We start from the raw sequence: 20629 nt of genomic DNA on the forward strand, positions 1-20629 counted from the left end.
GTCCAAGCCACTTGAATTTATTTGGCTTATTATGCCCTATGAATCTAGTCGATGAAATACGCATCTTATTTCGACGCAATATGATCCCTATTGCCTTGGCGCTGCCTTTTCAGCTTTGTTGCAATGGCTATTTTTCTCAGCTTTTTACACCTGTAATTTTATAGCCTTTATTAATTATTTATTATGTATAATAGTTAGCTGCCTATAAGAAGAATTTTCTTATTCATTAATATTGTTTCTTTGCCAGTTATTATTACCTATTCATATAATCATATTGGATATCACGCCATAAAATTTAATAATTGGTTGGTAGTCGGGTAAAAACTATGGTAAAAACACAAATCAAAACAAAAGAAAAAACCGCATTCAACATTACCATTTATTATGGTTATGGCCATAAAATAAGTATGACGTGTCTATACGTCTCCTTTTGAATAGGCATAATAACTATCTACTGCAAATAAATAAATAAAATAAAAATTCTTTATTTCAGACAATTTTAAAAGTCCATATCCATGCAAAAAGCTCAAGCGCGATTTTAGGAAGTTTTTGCTCCTTAATGGCTTTTTTACCACTGTTTATTGTATTTTTATAAAGATTTTTTAAAATTAATCTTTGAAAATAAAGGGAAACTTTATTCGAATAATGTAATCTGTAATGTAATTTATTATCTGTGAAAAAAAAAACTGTACTTGACATTTGATTTGTAAATCTATGGTTCTCTGAAACGTCAAATAGTTCTTTCGTGAAAATTGTAATCATGGCGGTGGGTGTTTTTGTATTTTTGTGCTATGATATCCAATCGAATCCGTAAAATTTGTGATAAGAATACCAAATGAATAGCAAAAAGTGTTTGTTTATGCGTCCAGTACAACAATTTCATTTATATTTTAGAGATTTATCCCCTTTCATGTCTCTGTTTCGGCATAACCTAAACATTCATTGTGATAAAAACATCGGAAAACACTGAGTTTCTTGTATCGTGTGGCTAATAATTTAGGCTAATTGTTGAAATATGCTTTCTAGCGAGTACCACCACCCGCGAAAAAGGAGAAGAAAGAGAAGAAGGTTCCTAAAGACAGTTCCAAAAATGTTATGAGGAATCTTCACATCAGGAAACTCTGCCTGAACATTTGTGTCGGAGAATCTGGTGACAGGCTGACTCGTGCTGCTAAGGTTATTTACACATTGTATTATTTTATATGCATAAACTTTTGCATGCTCCACAATTATTTGTGGTCCTTTGTAAGTTCATGCTAAACTAAATGTTTCTCTTTGCAACTTCTGAGCACTAACCTCTTACTGTTCAGAATACTCGTAGAAATTACATTTTATTAAATTCCACTACATGGTTCATCATAATATGAATAGTAAGTTCAGTGAATTATTAATTTATTCTATTAAAAACATATCAATATAATTAAAATGATGAATGTTGCAGGTGTTGGAGCAGCTTACTGGCCAACAGCCCGTCTTCTCTAAGGCTCGTTACACTGTGCGATCCTTTGGTATTCGTCGTAATGAAAAGATCGCAGTCCATTGCACCGTCCGAGGTGCTAAGGCTGAAGAAATCCTTGAGAGGGGTCTGAAAGTAAGTTAAATTTTCAAATTATCATAACCTATCAAATTTGAATAGCCAGTTCTTTTAGGATTCCTGTTTACATAATAGAGATTGGTGTGTGGTTATAAAATCAAAGAAATTCCTTGTTTACTGTATTATTTACATTTAATCTGATAGATACATGTTAAAAGCATTAACACCAAAGTCCCAAAATTCATAAACATGAGACATTATGTATCACAGGGAAAAAAATAGATAAATAAAACTATTCCTAACATTTTATTCAAGTTTACACATAATATTTTTTCAGTCCAAATAATGTTACTTGAATAGTGTGATAATTTAGCAATAAATGTGTTGTAGGATATTTCTTTTTGCCTTATACATGCATACATTTGTTCAAGTTGCACAAACATATTTTGTGTTTCTTTGTAAATGTATGCTAAATTAATATTTCTCATTGCAACTTCTGAACACTAACTTCTTACTGTTCAGAATACTCGAGGAAATTACAACACAAAAACTAGCTCCTTTATCGTTGAGACCATCTATTTCTGAAATAAAAGACTCGCCCATCTGATGCAATAAAGTGTTTTATCTGAAATAAAAGTTAAAAATTATTTATGTCATTGAATATTTTCCTTCTAGGTACGAGAATACGAGTTGAGGCGTGACAACTTCTCAGCCACAGGAAACTTCGGTTTCGGTATCCAGGAACACATTGACTTGGGTATCAAATATGACCCCTCCATTGGTATCTATGGTCTGGACTTCTACGTTGTACTTGGCCGCCCAGGTGAGAAAGATTTAAATATTTTTTATTTTTATTAATCATACCATAATTAATTATGTTTTTCCATTATGTATTTTAAAACTAAAACATTAAGGGCTTTGTAGGGTATAGCAATTAGAAGATAGGAAGAGTGTTTGAATGAATAGTAGTGTTACCCCCTACTAAATTATAACTAACTTATTCCCATAGCCTCCTTTCTGTGTTTTATTGCGCACACATCATGTGTTTGTAATAGTCTTATTAGAAGCATAAGAAATATTTTCATAATTAACATTGTGCATTCATATTCATAGTTTAATTAATGTTTATTAGGGAAATTTATTAAAACATTATTATTGACCTGTACTAGCACATTTGTTCAAGAGTGCTGGGATACCTTTCCTTCACCCTGTAAAGTGTGTGCTATATCAAATTATATTTATAAAGCAAATATTTACCATAGTATTTGCTTCATAAAATTAAAACATTGATTTGCACATCTCATATTTGTTGTCCATAGCCTTAACTTTATCAATTATTGTAAAATCTAAAAAGAACACCAATGAGGCTTATTTTTCTTATTAATGATAGCCAGATTCTCTAAAAATGTAATATGTACTGGAATTCTACTAATCACAGCTTTGAATCAAATACACTCGACATCAAATAAATCGCACCTCCCGCGACAAGCACTTCCAAACGTATGCTTCCCCACTTCCCACCAATATTGGCACCATTTAAAAGCGTAGTTCTAAACTTAATTTCATTAAAGGAAAGGCTTTTACCCCAAAAATGTGTCTTTAGAAGGATCCAGAGTCACTTCTTCAAAAAATAGGTAGTTACGGTTGAGCCAACTTTTATGGCTATAAAACTGTTAAGTTGGGATTAATCGCTATCCATCTGTTAAAGAGGACACGTGTGATCATTATTTGGTTTTATAACCATAAAATTTGGTCTAATTGATCCCAGAGGTGAACCCAAAGTGAGGTCTTTTTTCAAGTCACATTTATGGTATATGTTAATAATTTATTAAGAAATTAAATGTATTTTTCTTTAAGGATATTTATTGGCCTTTCAAATAACACCAATATTGTTGGGGCACCATGATTGTGTCAGAAGAAAATCTTTAAAGTTTGCGTCGCGGAAGGTGCGGTTTATTTGATGTTGAGTGTAGTTTAAGATTTAGAATACACCTCTTCCCTTTTATTTTCAAATGGGAAATGCTGGACATCACAAATGATAATTAAATGTTTTCTTTGCAGGTTTCAACGTTGCCCACAGAAGACGTAAGACTGGCAAGGTGGGATTCCCACACCGTTTGACAAAGGAAGATGCCATGAAGTGGTTCCAACAGAAATACGATGGTATCATTCTTAACAGCAAAAAGTAAACTAAGTAAAAACAATTTTTAAAATTATTTTCAATCTTTAATTTATCTATCCTTTGAAACTAATTTGTTCGCGCCGACAATACATCATTTTAGAAAATTGAATTTCCTATTAATGTGCTATTGTTATTTTCAGTTGTTGACTTTTCGGCGCAAACAATTTTGTTTTATAACCCATAACTCATATTGTAAATGGAGGCTAAATTAGTTTAAAATCTTTCTGATTCAAAGCTCCATAAACACAGTTTGTACAGACGACAGCACACCAGGCTATTTTTGTTACAAACTGCTATCACAACTTATTTAAGACTTCGGTGTTTAGCTTGAATCAAGTTTGATGTGCTGACGTCAGAACTGAACTTACATATTTATCTCCACTACACACGACATTCAAATTGTTATTAGGTATCTCAAAGTAAAGAATGCTGCTGCATATTTTTATTATTAGGTACAGTCAGCGTCAAATATTTTGTAACACGGATTACTAATGTTTGGCCAAAAAACGTTTCCCAAATTATCACATCGCAAACAACGTTTCGCAAATTTTCATTTGGCAAAACAAATGAATTAGTTGCTAAAAGTTCATTTGGAAAATGAAACTTAGGCGATAAGTTGTTTGCGAAGTGAAAGGATGATGGGCATATTGGGCGTTAAACCAACAGAAACAAAAAGTATACTAAATTAAAGCTTAATACTAGTACTTCATTTTATAGTATGATAACAATCCTGAAATACGCGGGGATACGGAGATAGAGGTAGTTGAATATGCAAAGTTTCCATAGTATTTCACATCACATTAGGGTAATAAAAATAGTATTAGGTCAATGACATTGCTTTTATCGATCATATTGAGAGTATTGTATCATATCTTACTATCGATTCTATCGATTTAGTAAGTATGTATACCGAATAAATCATAATCGATTATTCGATTGCAATAATCGATTATATTGCTGAAAATAAGGAATTGAATTAACAATCAAATGATAGTAATGATGGTAATCAATAAAATCGATTAATCGAATTGTTAATCGATAAATCGTTTTTTGGCAATTCGATTAATAATCGATCCGTGATCGATTATGCGACAACACAATAACTTAACTGGTAGAAATCCCATTGAAACATGACTGTGTTCATGTCATTTCTCTAAATGGTTAGGGTTTGCTCCCGGGAAATCCCGGTACTCATTTTTCCCGGGAATTCCCGATAATCTAATCCTTTATCTAGTTCCGGTACTGACGATGCAATTCCCGGGACTTTCGGTACTTTCGGGACTTCAATAATTTATTTTTAATAACAATTTTTTGACTAGATGCCATCATCTTTTTACCTACACACTATCAACAAATGAAAAAATATTAATAATGTTCCTAATTCATTACCTACTATCCTTTTAAGACTGATTGTTTTATCTGATTGTACTTAGATACTACTTATTATTTCTTTCAACAGCGTGTTTTTTTATAAACCTAATTTAGTTAATTTATGTTTTGTCCCTAAGAGTAGGCGCACACCGTTGTTTTTCGTCGGCCGATAGTTTAGTCCGGCAGTTGATCAGTATGGGATGGGAGTGCGCACACTACGCCGCGCCGATTCGATTTGGCCGATTCTTCATACAAATTAAAATCGGGCACAACTATCGGCCAACTAAAAATCAACGGTGTGCGCCAACTCTAACTCTTGTCGCTGCCAGTATTTGACATTGATAGAAAGTGAGAAAACATATTTTAACTAAAATACTTAACTTGATTAAACGATTGTTGCTTTTTATGAATATGGCGGTTATGATTTTTAATAGGCATTTATAACTAGTTTTGTCGTGTTGTGTAACTGTTTGGACTGATTTATTATTAAGGTAACAAACCAATTGAACTGAACAGAAAAAGTTTAATATTTTTGTTAACCTATTTACATTTTTATTAAAATTACGTACAAATTAGGTTATTTGTTTTTAATAAATAATAACCATTCACGTGGGTACCGAAATTCCCGAATTTCCCGGTTTTCCCGGTACTGGCTTAGACCTGGTACCGGGAATTCAGTAACACTCCTTAGTACCGGGACTTGCAACCGCTATAAATGGTACCTAGATATGGTCCTACGCTTATAATGTAGAACATGGTTTAAATAAACCATTTGTTGGCCCCACTCCTGAACTGTTGGACATAATAATGGATAAATAACTTAATGTATTTGAAATGTAAGTAGATAAGTATATTAATTAATAATATTTTTTGTTTGCGTTCTATAGAACCTATCTGGGGGCACGGCAGTGCCCCCACCAAGTCGAGCAAAAAAGCGGCACGGCCGTACCATCCTTTTCTCGAAGCAATTCAGGCCATTTTCGACCGCCTGTAACTTCGTTGTGGATAAAACTAGAAGGCTGAATTTTCATTAGCTATGCAGGCATTGTAAAGACACGGTATATTTAAAATTTCATTCAATTTGAACCAGTAGTTTAAGAATTATAACGGGTCAAAGTTACTTAATTTTGTCACTCACTGACTGACTCACTGACTCACTGACTCACTCACTGACTCACCGATCATCAAAACTCTAAGGCACTTCTAGCAGACCTAGAAGCTTCAAATTTGGAATATAAGAAGTGTTTGGTGTATGAATCAAGGAAAAACTAAAATATTTGGGGGCACGGTAGTGCAACCGCCAAGTCGAGTAAAATTTTTCAATTTCGGTCCAGTTTTCTAGATACATAACTGCTGTCTACAAAATACAAAAAGAAATGAGATCCCATCAAAAACAATACTTGTCAAAAAAACCAAGTCTCGCAACTCAGTTGTTCTACGGTAAAAAGTTGTGAGATCCATGTAATACCAAGTCCAGGCCAGGAAATCTTTAACGTTTTACATAAATATATTGACTTGGTCATCGCATGAAAACACGTGTAAATAAAATTATTTAGTGCGATGGCCAAGTCAATAATTTATGTAAAACGTTAAAGATTTCCTGGCCTGGACTTGGTATTACATGGATCTCACAACTTTTTACCGTAGAACAACTGAGTTGCGAGACTTGGTTTTTTTGACAAGTATTGTTTTTGATGGGATTACTATTACACATTATGTCAATTTCCAAGCAAACCCGGGAGTTTTTGGTAGTTATTTATATGAAAATATATTTCTGATATTAAGTCCTAACAAATAATAGTAGTAACATTTCTGTTAGTTTTACGCCCAGATTCCATAGAAAAGTGCCCATCATCCTTTGGCGAAAAGTAATTTGGCCAAACGGAAGGATACCTTCATAACTATGTTCGTAACACCCAAAGTTGCCAAAAAGTAGATATCACAACCTTATTCCATTGTAACAAAGACGTGTTGCGAACTTTTTGATCATAGATAAATGAAATAAGATTATAGTTCCAAAATACTGGACTGTCCTGTCGATGACATTGACAGTGGGGCGCCACCGTCAATACCGGATCGCTGGTTCAGATTTTTGCCATGTTGGAAACCATATAGTTGAACGATGGTAGCGCCCCCCTGTCATTGAGTTTGGCGGGACAGTTCAGCGTGGGTCATCTATACATACTCTGTTGTATTGATTAAACATTGCTTTTAAATAAACAATTCGGTCACCAAGGCAACCGGTTTTACGTATTTGTCATTTTTGGGGTGGTTTTTTTAGTATGAGAGATTTGTGTGTGTAAATAAATAAATCATGGCTGGTCAATACGGTGGATACGACGATGACGAGGAAGATGTACTGGCACCAAAGGAACCGCAGGTCACTTCGCAGGACCCTGATGAGAGGAAAGCTGCGAGAGCGATGCGCATCAAACGGAGGCAGGATGCCTTGAAGAGGTAAGTAATTGATGTAAGTAATCAAATACAGTTAATCTGAGGTATACCTTCACTTAAAACAGGGTGCCACATTACACCACCTGATGAGCTGCTACAAAACGAAACTATAGATTATTGCGGGTGTGTTCATGTATAGCACTGCTGCACAGCACTCTGGTGTGAGGAACACTTGAGTAGGTATACCCTGTCTACAACAACTACAACTTGAAACGGTGTTGTCGAGTTAACTGCGCACTTCGCTGGAATGCGACTCCCTCGCACTTTACCCGCATACCTCCTCGTTTGCCCCGTTCCGTACTAGAGCGTTGATGTGACGTCACGGCTGCCAGGTGTACAATTAACTTGACCGGAATCCCATCCCAACTTCCCAACTATATAATATTATAAATGCGAAAGTAACTCTGTCTGTCTGTCTGTCTGTTACGCTTTCCCGCTTAAACCTCGCAACCGATTTTGATGAAATTTGGCATAGAGATAGTTTGAGTCCCGGGAAAGAACATAGGATAGTTTTTATCCCGGTTTTTGAAACAGGGACGCGCGCGATAAAGTTTTTCTGTGACAGACAAAATTCCACGCGGGCGAAGCCGCGGGCGGAAAGCTAGTAATTATTATAGACGAGTTTAAGGTTTAAATCTCCGATTCGGCACTGTTGCAAGCGCCATGATCACGGAGTAACTTTGACTGGGTTGTAGGTACCTCAAATTGCAACTGAGTAACATTGCCGAAACTGCAAATCTGCAAACAAACATCAAAGTTTTTAAATAGCGTAAGTTTCATGAACCAGAGCGGAGCAACCGGCAGAGGAAGCCGCCGTGGACGAAGAACCAGGGCCCATAGAGCAGGCCACGGCGGCGGCGGCAGAAGAGCTGCAGAGGTTGGCGCTCGATGGCGCTGCCAAGGTCACCAATGTGAAGGTCACGACGGACGAACGTGAGGTCATACGGCGCGCTCTGTTCTCGGAGAAGATGAGAAGTAGGTATATCGACTACACTTTTTGAACTAGACATTGAGTAGGTATAGATCGTGTCATCCACGAAGACGTGCCCCACCATTCTTCCGTAATGTTTGAGTGTTATCGATACACGCTTAATTATCCATGAGTGCACACGCACACTACAACAATGACGCTCGGATTGCTCGGATCAAACTCCCCGCACCCCGCGCTTCCCTTGACCAAAATTGGTGGGGCGCGTCTTCGTGGATGAAACGATCTATACCTAACAAGCTATAAAACTTTTATTTAAAGCATTAATTAAATCATTAGTATGAACTTGTATTAGTTAAACTCTCAACTGTGCTGTGGCCCACTGTACTTAGACACAGGATTCATTATGATAGGTAGTACTACGCCTTTTGACAGACTTATCAAATGATTGTAGATTCCTACCAAAAGATAGAAGATGAAGCAGCCGAAGCTCAGATTCAGTATGAAGCCATCACTGGCAACTGGGATCCTATGCTAGAAATAAAAGACCCGCTGGACATTGACGCTGCGATCAAAGAACAGAAGAGGAGATGCGACGATTTGTTGGATGAAAAAAATCAATTGATTGACGAACTAAAAGGTGATCTAAAGCGGATGGATCAAGCTTACTATGATGATCTGGATAAACAAGTGCGTTTGAGATGAAACATTTTGTTTATATTGAAACTTCAAAGGCTTGGTGGATTCCTATTCTTGGGAAGTAGGATTTAGAAGTAAAAATGCTAGTATTTTACAGGACAAGGATATAAAGGAACTCTCAGACAGGATCGAGAAACAAGTGACGATCATGCAGAGGGCGTACGAAAAGCAGTTGAGCTTGATAGAGCAGGCTATCAACATAGAACGTGACGTCATGGTGGACCATAACAATAAGCGATGGGAGGCTCTGTATAAGCAGCGAGATCGCGAAGAAGTTGCCCATATGGAATACAAATTTGAACAGGTATTTTCTAGCGTGTCGTTTTTAGGACGTTATGATTCGAACTGAAACATTTCAACAGACATAAAACGCAAGATGATAAGCTGATAACTTCACGAAAGTTCTTTTTCAGTTAGAAGAACACAAGCAAGAAGTTGAGGCGATAATGTGGGACCATCACGGGAAATACCGCGAAGCTAAAATCGAATTAGAATCGCTGATCCAAGAACTGCAAAAGGAATTGGAGAAGTTGAAAGCTACATGCATTATCAACACTGAAAAAATCGGGTACAACTATCAAGTGCGTATTTGACTATCCTGCATTCATTGATAGGGGAAAGTAGTACGAGTTGATCCCCTGGGGTAAGATGATCTTTTGCGATTGTGCTGAAACCACTAACGTCATTTAGTTTCTTTCACTGGTAAAACATAGCTCTGGGCACCTCCCCGCTTCAGTCAAATCGTAATGGTGGCGTGAGCGATACATCGAATTTGACGAGAAAAAAGAAAATTTGTGTACTTGTGATTTAAAATAGACATGACTTTAAGCTTATGTTACTTTTATTCAAACAATGTTAAATGTAATTACTGTTGTCTTTAGGCTTTCTATTATGTTTAATTTTAATATTTTGCCATAAAAACATGGCTGCGTACTTGTAAATTATCGTAGCAAATATTTAACAATAAGTGGGACTTGGGTCAAGATGATCCCTTCCTATATGTACGAGATGATCCCTGGGAATTAAAACAAAAAGTCAATGGAGTAGGTAAAGGGAAGTGAAATAAAAGAAAGAGAACTTTATATAAGTAACTCACCTGAGTCTGAAGAAGATGATACTGAGTGGCTGTACTGAACAGAAAAGTTTTCAAGCGATACCAAGGGTGATGGATGGATAAAATGTTATGCATGTGGAAAATGGGGCCATAAAGCATGTGCTGGCGTAGAGGGTGATGAAGCAGGTGAATTTATTTGTGATATATGCAACACAGCTCCAGCCAAAAAGCGTTTAAATTATTTAAAAGCTTTTTAGCAGGTACTAAGAAAGAATAGATTATTTTCGTTATTTAATTCGTAAATGTTTTTCTTTTCTAACTTTTTAACGATTTGTTCGGATAATTAGGTACTCCGAAAGGATTACAACTAGAAAAGAATAGATCATAAAATAGAATCATAGGGATCATCTTACCCCTACCTGGGGGATCATCTTACCCACAGGGGTGTACAAGATGATCACTTTGTAAGGTTTTGCAAAAAATGAAATATTTTAATGAAACCTCAATTAATTTCTGGTTTTGAGTATAAGGAAAGTTGGATAGATAAATATACTAGTAGTAATCGTCTTTATTTTTGGTTTTCCTTGAAAAATATGTATTTTACAGCGATTCCCGCTTAAGGGGATCATCTCGTACCTACTACTTTCCCCTACAGCACATTAGCATTTCTTCAGCGTAGCGTTCATGTTAATATCCACATAGTTCACATAGATCCACATAGCTAGATACCTACTTCCAACTTGATGGAATGCGACTGTCCGTCGTACTCACCAGAGCGTCGATGTGACGTCACGGCAGCTGGGTGCGCAGTTAACTTGAACGGGTTCTAGGTAGGAAGGTAATCTACAACCAAAATCTAAATCAAAAACTGCATCGTCAGGTACTCAAAAAACGTGAAGAAGAGAATGTCTTCGTCAGATCTCAGCAGAAGCGCAAACTGAACAAGATGTCAGACGTGGCCAACAATCTCCGATCCAAGATACGCAAAGCGGCGGAGGACGGGGCCATCGAGGAGATCAAGGCGGACGCAGAGATCGTCAAGCTGATGCAGACCATGGACGATTTGGAGAAAAAGTCTATGCACTTCTCGCACGTGAACCATTATAAGTTTAGCCAGGTGAAATTTGAGAGCTCATATTATTATGGTTGATGGCGAATTCTCAATTTGCCATCAACCATAATAATCCCCTATCCTTATAAAGTCGTTTACGTCACTTAGGTAGGCTTACATTATGCACGTCCGCAAAATTACTAAATACTAAAGGAATATTTTGAGCCGCGCTGTCCAGCCAGTGACAGTGCAGCGCGGTCTGACCTTTAGATTCAGAAGAATAAAATAATGTAAATTACTTAATAAGTAATACTATACCTTGCATATGGAGAGCGTAAGCTTGCTATCAGAATGCAATATGCGCGTGCGCAGGTGTGGCGCATGTCTGCCGCTCGCTGCGCGCAGCTGATGCGCGAGTTACGCCAGGCCGAGGTGGCGCTCCACGCGCACATTCTGTCTGAACCACCGCCGCCGCCGCCTCCGCCGCCGCCCAAGAGCCCATTGTCCAAACTTGGTAACACTTGAATTATACAATCTTATTACGTAGCTTTGTAGCAATATTTTGAGCAATACCTATGCAGCAGTTGTGGATGTTTAGAAGCAAGATATCCTCCACACCTACCATTGACAGCACTGAGCAGTAATCGCAGTGCTAATAACAGAACACACCCATAGTATGCACCCTTAAAAAAGTTATTACCTATACAGGGTGACTGGAACCTAACCCGCCATAGCTAATACGCGTATAGAGGAGGTCATTTGCTAATTATTGAACCTTACTTTCTATGACTAAAGTTTTATAGTTTAGGAGATATGACAATTTTTATACTTATTTCAGATTTTCCCGAAATTTGACCTAAAAACTGCTAAAATTTTTTTTCTCGCATGATTTTAACCGATTTTTTTATTTGATACTAATATCGAATAAACCTTTAGTCAAATAAAATAAATTTCAGATCTAGATAATGATTCAATAACTAGTTACGAGCCGCCAAAGTTCAACAAAAGTACAAACCACGATAAAAAATTCAAATTCGATTTCAATTTAAGAAAAAACTAATGGTGATAATGGATTGCCAATGATCTTAAAAATATCTCTACCTTCTCTTCTTTCCAATGACATATCACACGTAGTAATTAGATATTGAAATTTATTAAAAATTCAAAGTTTATGGAAGAAAATGGAGTAATTTACGAAAATTATCCATACAAAGTTTCTTCAAACAACTCATATTTTCTGCTATACTCCTTTTCATAACTATTTTCGTGTATTTTTTTAAAATGAATTTAAAAATAATAATCACATTATAAAGAAAAAAAAAATTTAAAAAATTCAAAATCAACTTTGTATGGATAATTTTTGTATTATTACTCCATTTTCTTCCATAAACTTTGAATTTTTGATAAATTTCAATATCCAATTACAACGTGTGATATATCATTGGAAAGAAGAGAAGCTGGAGATATTTTTAAGATTATTGGCAATCCATTATCACCATTAATTTTTGTTTCAATCGAATTTGAAGTAGAATTTTTTATCGTGGTTTGTACTTTTGTTGAACTTTGGCGGCTCGTAACTAGCTATTCAATCATTATCTGGATCAGAAATTTATTTTATTTGAATAAAGACATATTCGATATTAATACCAAATAAAAAAAACTGTTGAAATCACGCGAGAAAAAAAATTGAAGCAGTTTTTAGGTCAAATTTCGGAAAAATCTGAAAAAAGTATAAAAATTGACATATCTCCTAAACTATAAAACTTTAGCCATAGAAAGTAAGGTTCAATAATTAGCAAATGACCTCCTCTATACGCTTATTAGCTATGGCGGGTTCAGTTCCAGTCACCCTGTATACTAACGACGCTCAATGTCTTGCAGAAAATGAAGAAATAGCCAAAGCTGAGCCTTCCTCAGCAATAGTTCCCAAGGAACCAGTCGACCCCAAAAACATGGTTGCTAAAGAAGCCAAAGACAGATTGGTAAAGTCAAATATGTCAGCTTTCAGATAGTAAATTATTAACTGTTCCTAACTATAAGATGCCTTCGTTTTAGGTCCGACACATACTTCAACTGGTAGCAGACAACACCGGGTTTCTGGTTGAAGATCGTCTGCTAAAGCTTATTGAGAAATACCAGCTGTCTGCCAGAAACCTTTGCACGTTGGACGCAATTTTTATGGTTGGTGTCACATTGCAGTACCATTATAATACCGGTATCGATCTAATTACGTCTTACTTACTTATTTTATGCAAAATTTTCTAGGCATTAGAAATTCAAGCAGAAGAGGACATAGAACTTCTGTGCACAACGTTTCTGAATTACGCATTTTGTCCTATATGTGTTGGAATGGAAGCGGCTTCGGAACAGCTAGATCAAATTTCCACTACATCGCAGGAAGACGCGCAGTCACATCACCCTAGTGTCAGTGCAAAAGGAGCGCGAGGTAGGCGTGGTCTTATGGCTTATGAAGTAATCATGATAGCTTCAGTAGACTCATTTTAGATAGGTTTCAAAAGAGCCTACTGCTTGAGCCCTAGTAGAGCAGGTGCTAGGTGCTTTTTTATCTAACACTAGCCTTTCGCCCGCGGCTTCGCGCGCGTTGACTACATTATCTACATATTTTACGGAACCTTATTTTTTTCCAAAATAAAATTTAGCCTATGTTACTCGTGAATTATGTAGCTTTCGAATGGTGAAACAACTTTTAAAAACGGTCCAGTAGTTTTTGAGCCTATTCATTACAACCAAACAAACAAACAAAGTTTTCCTCTTTATAATATTAGTGTAGATAAAAAAATGATCATTTTCCCAGGCGAAAGAACATCAATGAGAGCACGCTCCAGTATAGCCAGGAGCATTTCAGCCAGCACTTCTCGATCAGCTCATATTGGGTTTAGGTAGGACATCATCTTACTCAATCTTTGCTTGAAGACTTATTAAATGGACATTAGAATGCTTATGATTGTATTTCCAGAGGACATGAATTAACTCCTGCTGATCAGCAACTTATGGCAGAAGCTGATGAAATCATACAAAAGTGTGGTGATCCCCAAGGTAAAAAATGAATTCATAAAAAGTGTAAAAATATGGCTATATTTCATTTTGTGGGTCTTCCCAAAGGAACATAGCTGGGTCCCTCTAATATTATGAAATTCAATTATAATTTTAGGAAGGGCACTGGTGGCAGCTTCAGCATCAGAAATCGCTGGACCTTCGTCCTCGAGACGTGCGGGCGCAAGAGGCGTCACGGTTACTTCACAGTCGAATCTAGCTGCTTTGAAAAAACCCAACCCCTTTTTGTGTCCAGGTTTGATTTCTTTTAATAAAGAAAAATCTTGAGAGTTAAACTAATAAATTAACCAAGTTTATTATTTTTTCAGTTGGGCATTATTTGGAGATTGAACCAATGCAGGTCTTAACCGCTTTAGGAGAATTCATATCAGTATTTATTCCACCTGAGAAAAAGAAGCTCTACGATCTTTTGTAAGTTTGATGTATTTGAATTTAAATTTAATTTAAAAATGACTATGATCACTTAAGAAGTTTTTCTAAATATTTATTGATTTTCAGGGATAGTGTAAAACCACCGGACTTTAGCACACCGTCACGTAAACTGAAAGCAGATGAAATAGAACAGTACTGGTCCCAGTGGAAGAATATTTTTCCAGCCGAAAAAGATCGCTTTTGGGATGGCTTGCTTACTGGCTTGAATAATTACTTGCCCATATTGCAGGGTGAGTTTTCCTAAAAGTGCGTCCAGGCTGGTCGAATTTGCTCGCGCGGCACGCTGGTCATCCTGCTCACTCTGCTCTTGAGTGAGCAGGATGTTGAGTTTGCCGCACGAGCAAATTTGCCCAATCTGAACGCACCATAAGTATGTTGGTCTTTACTTATACCTTAAGAAGAAAATAATCGTAGTGTCTTCTAAAATTTACAGAACGGGAGCGTCTTCACGAAGAAGTGATTCTTCTTCGGCGACGCAACGCAGCCCTTCGGCGATTAGTCCGCGGCGCGCTTCCAGAATTACCGCAACCGCAGCCGCGGTACCAGCGCCCATACCCGCCTGGCTTCACGGCGCCATACCCTGACGACGGTCCCGAAGCCTATGCCAGGCTCCCACCAATATAAATGAATAAAGATATACGTCTGATAAATGTTGCGATTATTATTTTTTGAATTCCTATTGCTTGTAGACAATCAGACGATTCACTTTGTTCGGGTATCAGGGTTTCAGCGTCCCTAAAATTGAATTTATCACGATATTGATCATGATGATCATGGATTTTCCGATGGAAAAGGTGTATAGTGTTAGTGTATTACCAAAGAGCTGCACCCCGATTACGGTAACTTTTAACGTCTACAATCCAGACGCGTTTCTGATTCTGCAATACGATTGGTCAAAACAGCTGACGTACGCTGTTGAACGACCAATCGTATCGCGGAATCGAGAAGCGTGTCTGGATTGTTGACGTCACGTTGACGTTATAAGTTACCGTATAGATGACCCACGCTGAACTGTCCCGCCAAACTCAATGACAGGGGGGCGCTACCATCGTTCAACAATTATGGTTTCCAACATGGCAAAAATCGGAACCAGCGATCCGGTATTGACGGTGGCGCCCCACTGTCAATGTCATCGATAGGACAGTTCACTATTTTGGAACTATAATCGGGGCTCTGGTGTATTACATTAGTGTGAACCATAGAGTTATTAACTCTATGGTGTGAACAGATATGGATCTATTCTATGGCCAAGTGTGTATTTACCTTTCTGTTGAGCACATTTTTTGGTGGCAAAAAGACTATTACCCAGACCAACACAATAAGTTAAGAAAAAAATCTAGTGATGCAGCTATTTTTATCCTTAGTCTGAGTAAGCAATCGACATTTCATTAGTCGATTAAGTCGAGATACGATAAATAATTCTTAGTTTTTGAGTTCATTTTATCTAAATTCAAAATACAAGTTATATATTTGTGCCGTTTGGGGTTGAGACTATGGGACCATGGGGTCCAAGCGCTCGTTCCTTTTATAAGGAACTGGCAAAGAGGCTCACCGAGGTGACCGGTGATCAAAAGGCTGGCAGCTTTTTCGGTCAGAGAATTATCCTGGCCATTCAACCATTCCTGACTGCGGCGCTGGGGGTGAAGTATTTTTTATTTTGTAAATAGTTTATCATTAGTAATTTTAAAATTTTAGTTTTTAAGTAATTTTAAGTTAATGTATTATTATAAAATTATAATAAAGATGTGATGTGATGTGACATACATGTTCATCCATAAATATTATGTATATTTCTTTCTTCGATTATGCTTAATAGAGGCTTTAGTTATGGTCTTTGTGGTTATGGTTACTACTATTATAGTAGGTTTAATTACAATAACATAGCGTTTAGTCGATTTTAATACTATCATGGTGTCGAAAGTTTAATCGCTTAAGTACATCACTATTACTGTCAAAACTGTCAATGTCAGTCGCATTGCGTCAAAAAAAAAAAATCGCGGATTTCGATCGTGTAAAATACAATTTAATTTTAAATTGCGTCCGTAAATAACACATAATTATCTGTTATTTACTTGGGATAACTTATCGAGAAAAGTAAGAAAGAATCATTAAATCATCGTTTTTATGTTGTTTAAATCTGCTAAAATACTTTTGCTTGATTATGAAAGAATAACTCGTGTAATTACATATTTTAGTTGGTTTTCTGTATAAAACCACAAGTTTCAGGTCGGATATCATCTCAAAATCTTCATTATTCATTGCAGGAAACGTGGCATAATGTTAAAAGCAATATTTCATCTCGTTGGAGCTCTTCATTTCTTCTACGGATGCTACTATGACTATACCTACGTCCGAATACCAAGTACTTCAAGCACCGTTACTTCTTTCGGTGGAAAATTTAAATACTTAACATTCTTGGATGCTGTAAGTTTTCATCCCCATTAACATAATTGTTTTATAACATATTTGATCATTGATGTGTATTGTTGTTGTTTCAGATGCTACAAACAGTATACTTCACGGTCGCTTTTGCTAATGACCTGATTGGAAATAATGAACCAACACCCTCTGATAAACCTTTGATTCGGCGTTGTAAAGACACCATTTTTAGCTGCCTAGCCTTCCCTCTGGCTTCATTTGTGGGGGTGTTATTTTGGGGTATTTACGCTGTTGACCGAGAACTAATATTACCTAGAAGTTTAGACCCTTACTTCCCATTATGGTTGAACCATGTAATGCACTCTAACATTGTACTATTTGCATTTATTGAGCTAGTAACATCTTTCAGAATGTACCCCTCTAGAAAAGTAGGCTTATCAATACTGACCTCTTTCATGATTTGTTATTTGATTTGGATCCATGTTATCTATTTCAAAACAGGCAGCTGGGTATATCCAATTTTAACAGTCTTGAATTGGCCTGTAAGAGTAATATTCTATATTATCAGCCTGGGTATTGTGTGTGGCATGTATTGTATCGGCGATACTTGTAACAGAGCAGTGTGGTCTAATGAGGTAGAGGAAACTGTAAAATCTGGTAAGAAAAAAGCAAAATAATTGCTAAGAAGAGAAGAGAGTTTGGATAGTAAAGCATAATGCTGCTTTAGTTTTGTGGTTTGGTAATTGTTAAAATGATTTGGTCTTGGGGTTGGTTACTAGGTATTGAGAGCACAATATGTTTGTTGTAGGAGAATCCTAAGCATCCTAACAAAAAAGGCTAACAACAATCCTTCTACTTTAGATAAGTTTTAGGCAAACAATGGCCTATTGAAATTTGCTATGCTATAGCAATCACACTTATTTCTCAATACTAGTGTATTTAAGAAATAAAGTAACTTATAAAATAGCTGTTAGTATACATTTTAAATGTTGACAATGAAGTGCATGCTATGTGGGACATGACCTTTGTTTTGTTTGTGTAAATCCACAAAACAAAAAGTATACATAGTCTGATATGCTGATGCTACTGTACTTTGGATGGACTAAAAACATGATGAATCCTTGAGAAATTCATGCATGTTAAGTGAGTAATTATTAGGAAAATATTCATATCTACAAACAGATACATTGAAAGCTAAAACTTTGGTGATTTGAAAGGCAGTAGGTACTATAAATTAAATGAGTAAGGTTGTGATTGAAATCTTCATAGCAATAAATACCTTGCCTTTAACTTTAACAGTTTGTACTTATTGAAGGTTTTACATTTTGTGAACATTCCAGTGATAATGATATTAAAGAATGCATAAGCTAACATGCAATGTTTCATCTAGTGAAGAGTAGTTAAACAATTTGTTTACCTATTTAATTTAATAATATTTATGGACTTTTAAGGCTAAGTAAAATATCTGAGTAGAAAGAAACATGAAAGGAAATAGATTTAGATTAGCTAGACACATAATTTTAATCTAGCATTACTTCTAGTAACCGCTAGAAAAAAGTTAACTATTGTCAGCTTTTTTATAATTATTAATTACAGTTGCCTGAATATAAAATGTAATGTTTAATTTATTTATTTATTAGAATAATATTCTCCCCTAGGAACACGTGAAACGACGACTTGGTTTTGATGAAGTTACTAAATAAAAATATTTAATAAATGTTGAAATAAATTACCATAAATTAACATGCGTTTAATCCTATCTTTGGACACCTTGTTGTAACTATGAATTCCTATTTCGTACTATTTCCGTAATAGGGACCAAATGATAACTACCAAATCCAAACAGATTTTAAACTGAGCTGTCGTAGCACGTATTCGAAGGGACTTAAATTATTAAAAAAATGTAAGGAGGCTACCTTTAAATTCGTTTAGCCAACAGGCAAATGAATTTAATTTTGTGTGAAGAGGCTTGCCAAGAATGCAATATTTTTTGTAATAAAAATACAAATTAGCACTGAAGCATTTTATTTACCATTCCATCATTTACTATTGTCCATATTTAAAATAAAATACTGAAGTAAAATAAAATTAATATGTATAAATTACAATATGTCAATACATCCTATAATCACACTTCACAAGTAAAAAATTAAAAATATATTTTAAGTACTGTTACATATTACGATCTATGTATACTAATGTATAGATATCACTATTATTATTACGACTAGACTTCAAATAGTTTCAAATAATTATTTAGCTTCTAACTTCATTTGGAATTAGCGTCTGCTAAAATCGTAACGTAAAAACGCTAAAATAATTTATACAAATATAGATACATGATTAAAATTAATAATACACCTCAGAACTATTTTTAGATTTATACACCTCTTTTGGCCCGAGTTTGTTAATAGGAAGATTTAATTTTTACAATTCGTGTAATAAAAATATAACAGGGCATAAATAATAGCAACCATAACAAATGTTACATCATAATGAAATTTGTGCAAATAATATTTTCCACATTGATTTGATTTTGTAAACATTAAACAAGGTAAAGGCCTAAACACGCTTTATAATAATTTAAATAGTATGAGAGTATCTATGTACTTGATAAGTACTCTCTCATGTTCCAAAAGAAAATAAATACAAATCTTGATAAAAATATTGACTATTGTAAAACAGCCTTCAAGCTTTACATTCCACGTGTAACAAACATGACGGGTATTATAGTTGCTTAAACATCTAAGTAACTGCCTTTTCAACACAGTAACAAACACAATCTCATCAGTTACATAACGTTTAAAACACGTCTTTTCCGGTTTTCTTAGTATAATTTGTTTATGTACTTCGCTTCGCTTTGACAATACATACTGGGTGGCGCAAAAGTACTGGCACTAAAGAAAATACTTTTTTTTTTTATATGACATTTTCTGTCATTTTTTTGTTGAAAATTGTGTAGTGAACAAATGTAAAATACACTGAAAATAAACATGGACCGTTTTACTCCCCAAGAACGTGGAATAATTGTGTCAATGTTCTTACGGACGCTTTTCCAGGTCGAGTTATCTCTCGTTTTGGCGATTTGCCTTGGCCTGCAAGATCACCCGATCTGACCAGTCCAGACTTCTTTCTTTGGGGTTTTTTGAAATCTCGGGTGTATGTGAACAAGCCACAGACTCTCGCAGCTCTAAAAGAAAACATTCGTCAAGAAATAACGAACATATCGCAGAAAGTGTTACGGCAAGTTATGCAAAATGTCATAAATAGGGCTCAAATGTGTATCAACTCTGGAGGTCACCATTTAAAAGACATCATCTTTAAATCCTAATGGTACGAAATTTAATGGCACAAATATACATTTAAAAAAACCTAAATCTAGTTTTCTAATTTAGAAAAAATGTTATAGCTGAACCAAATAGGGTCTTTACTTTTGCGCCACCCAGTACTTATTTTTATACAAAACTAGC

General features: G+C 35.8%; 3 protein-coding genes across 3 annotated transcripts; all 3 read left to right on the top strand.

Annotated features, from left to right (window-relative positions):
• The first annotated feature begins 665 nt into the window (after window positions 1-665).
• RpL11 (ribosomal protein L11) lies at window positions 666-3750 on the top strand. Its single transcript, XM_028312929.1, has 5 exons — window positions 666-766; window positions 1027-1176; window positions 1442-1591; window positions 2210-2357; window positions 3596-3750. The coding sequence occupies exons 1-5, from the start codon at window positions 761-763 to the stop codon at window positions 3721-3723; spliced, it is 582 nt and encodes a 193-aa protein (XP_028168730.1). The 5' UTR covers window positions 666-760; the 3' UTR covers window positions 3724-3750.
• A 3544-nt stretch (window positions 3751-7294) lies between these two features.
• LOC114358865 (dynein regulatory complex protein 1) lies at window positions 7295-15410 on the top strand. Its single transcript, XM_028312964.1, has 16 exons — window positions 7295-7544; window positions 8329-8516; window positions 8924-9159; window positions 9266-9472; window positions 9582-9749; window positions 11103-11339; window positions 11646-11787; window positions 13155-13255; window positions 13329-13454; window positions 13539-13719; window positions 14089-14173; window positions 14251-14330; window positions 14446-14583; window positions 14657-14759; window positions 14847-15010; window positions 15214-15410. The coding sequence occupies exons 1-16, from the start codon at window positions 7402-7404 to the stop codon at window positions 15402-15404; spliced, it is 2490 nt and encodes an 829-aa protein (XP_028168765.1). The 5' UTR covers window positions 7295-7401; the 3' UTR covers window positions 15405-15410.
• A 1352-nt stretch (window positions 15411-16762) lies between these two features.
• Window positions 16763-20418, top strand: LOC114358812 (androgen-induced gene 1 protein). The gene is made up of 3 exons (XM_028312865.1): window positions 16763-16874; window positions 17045-17204; window positions 17279-20418. Exons 2-3 carry the CDS (start codon window positions 17058-17060, stop codon window positions 17834-17836), a joined length of 705 nt encoding a protein of 234 aa, XP_028168666.1. The 5' UTR covers window positions 16763-16874; window positions 17045-17057; the 3' UTR covers window positions 17837-20418.
• Window positions 20419-20629: the final 211 nt, after the last annotated feature.

Source organism: Ostrinia furnacalis, unplaced genomic scaffold (genome assembly GCF_004193835.3).
Source record: "Ostrinia furnacalis isolate ACB-3 unplaced genomic scaffold, ASM419383v2 OfSCF4122, whole genome shotgun sequence".
Classification (NCBI taxonomy): domain Eukaryota; kingdom Metazoa; phylum Arthropoda; class Insecta; order Lepidoptera; family Crambidae; genus Ostrinia; species Ostrinia furnacalis.

Bases quoted from the DNA above. Each gene is read 5' to 3' on its own strand.
- RpL11 (XM_028312929.1), top strand. The intron at 1,592-2,209 runs GTAAGTTAAATT...TTTTCCTTCTAG, and splicing joins TCCTTGAGAGGGGTCTGAAA to GTACGAGAATACGAGTTGAG. The intron at 2,358-3,595 runs GTGAGAAAGATT...TTTTCTTTGCAG, and splicing joins CGTTGTACTTGGCCGCCCAG to GTTTCAACGTTGCCCACAGA.
- LOC114358865 (XM_028312964.1), top strand. From the start codon at position 7,402: ATGGCTGGTCAATACGGTGGATACGACGATGACGAGGAAGATGTACTG. The intron at 11,340-11,645 runs GTGAAATTTGAG...GCGCGTGCGCAG, and splicing joins ACCATTATAAGTTTAGCCAG to GTGTGGCGCATGTCTGCCGC. The intron at 14,331-14,445 runs GTAAAAAATGAA...TTATAATTTTAG, and splicing joins AAAGTGTGGTGATCCCCAAG to GAAGGGCACTGGTGGCAGCT.
- LOC114358812 (XM_028312865.1), top strand. From the start codon at position 17,058: ATGTTAAAAGCAATATTTCATCTCGTTGGAGCTCTTCATTTCTTCTAC. The intron at 17,205-17,278 runs GTAAGTTTTCAT...TTGTTGTTTCAG, and splicing joins ACTTAACATTCTTGGATGCT to ATGCTACAAACAGTATACTT.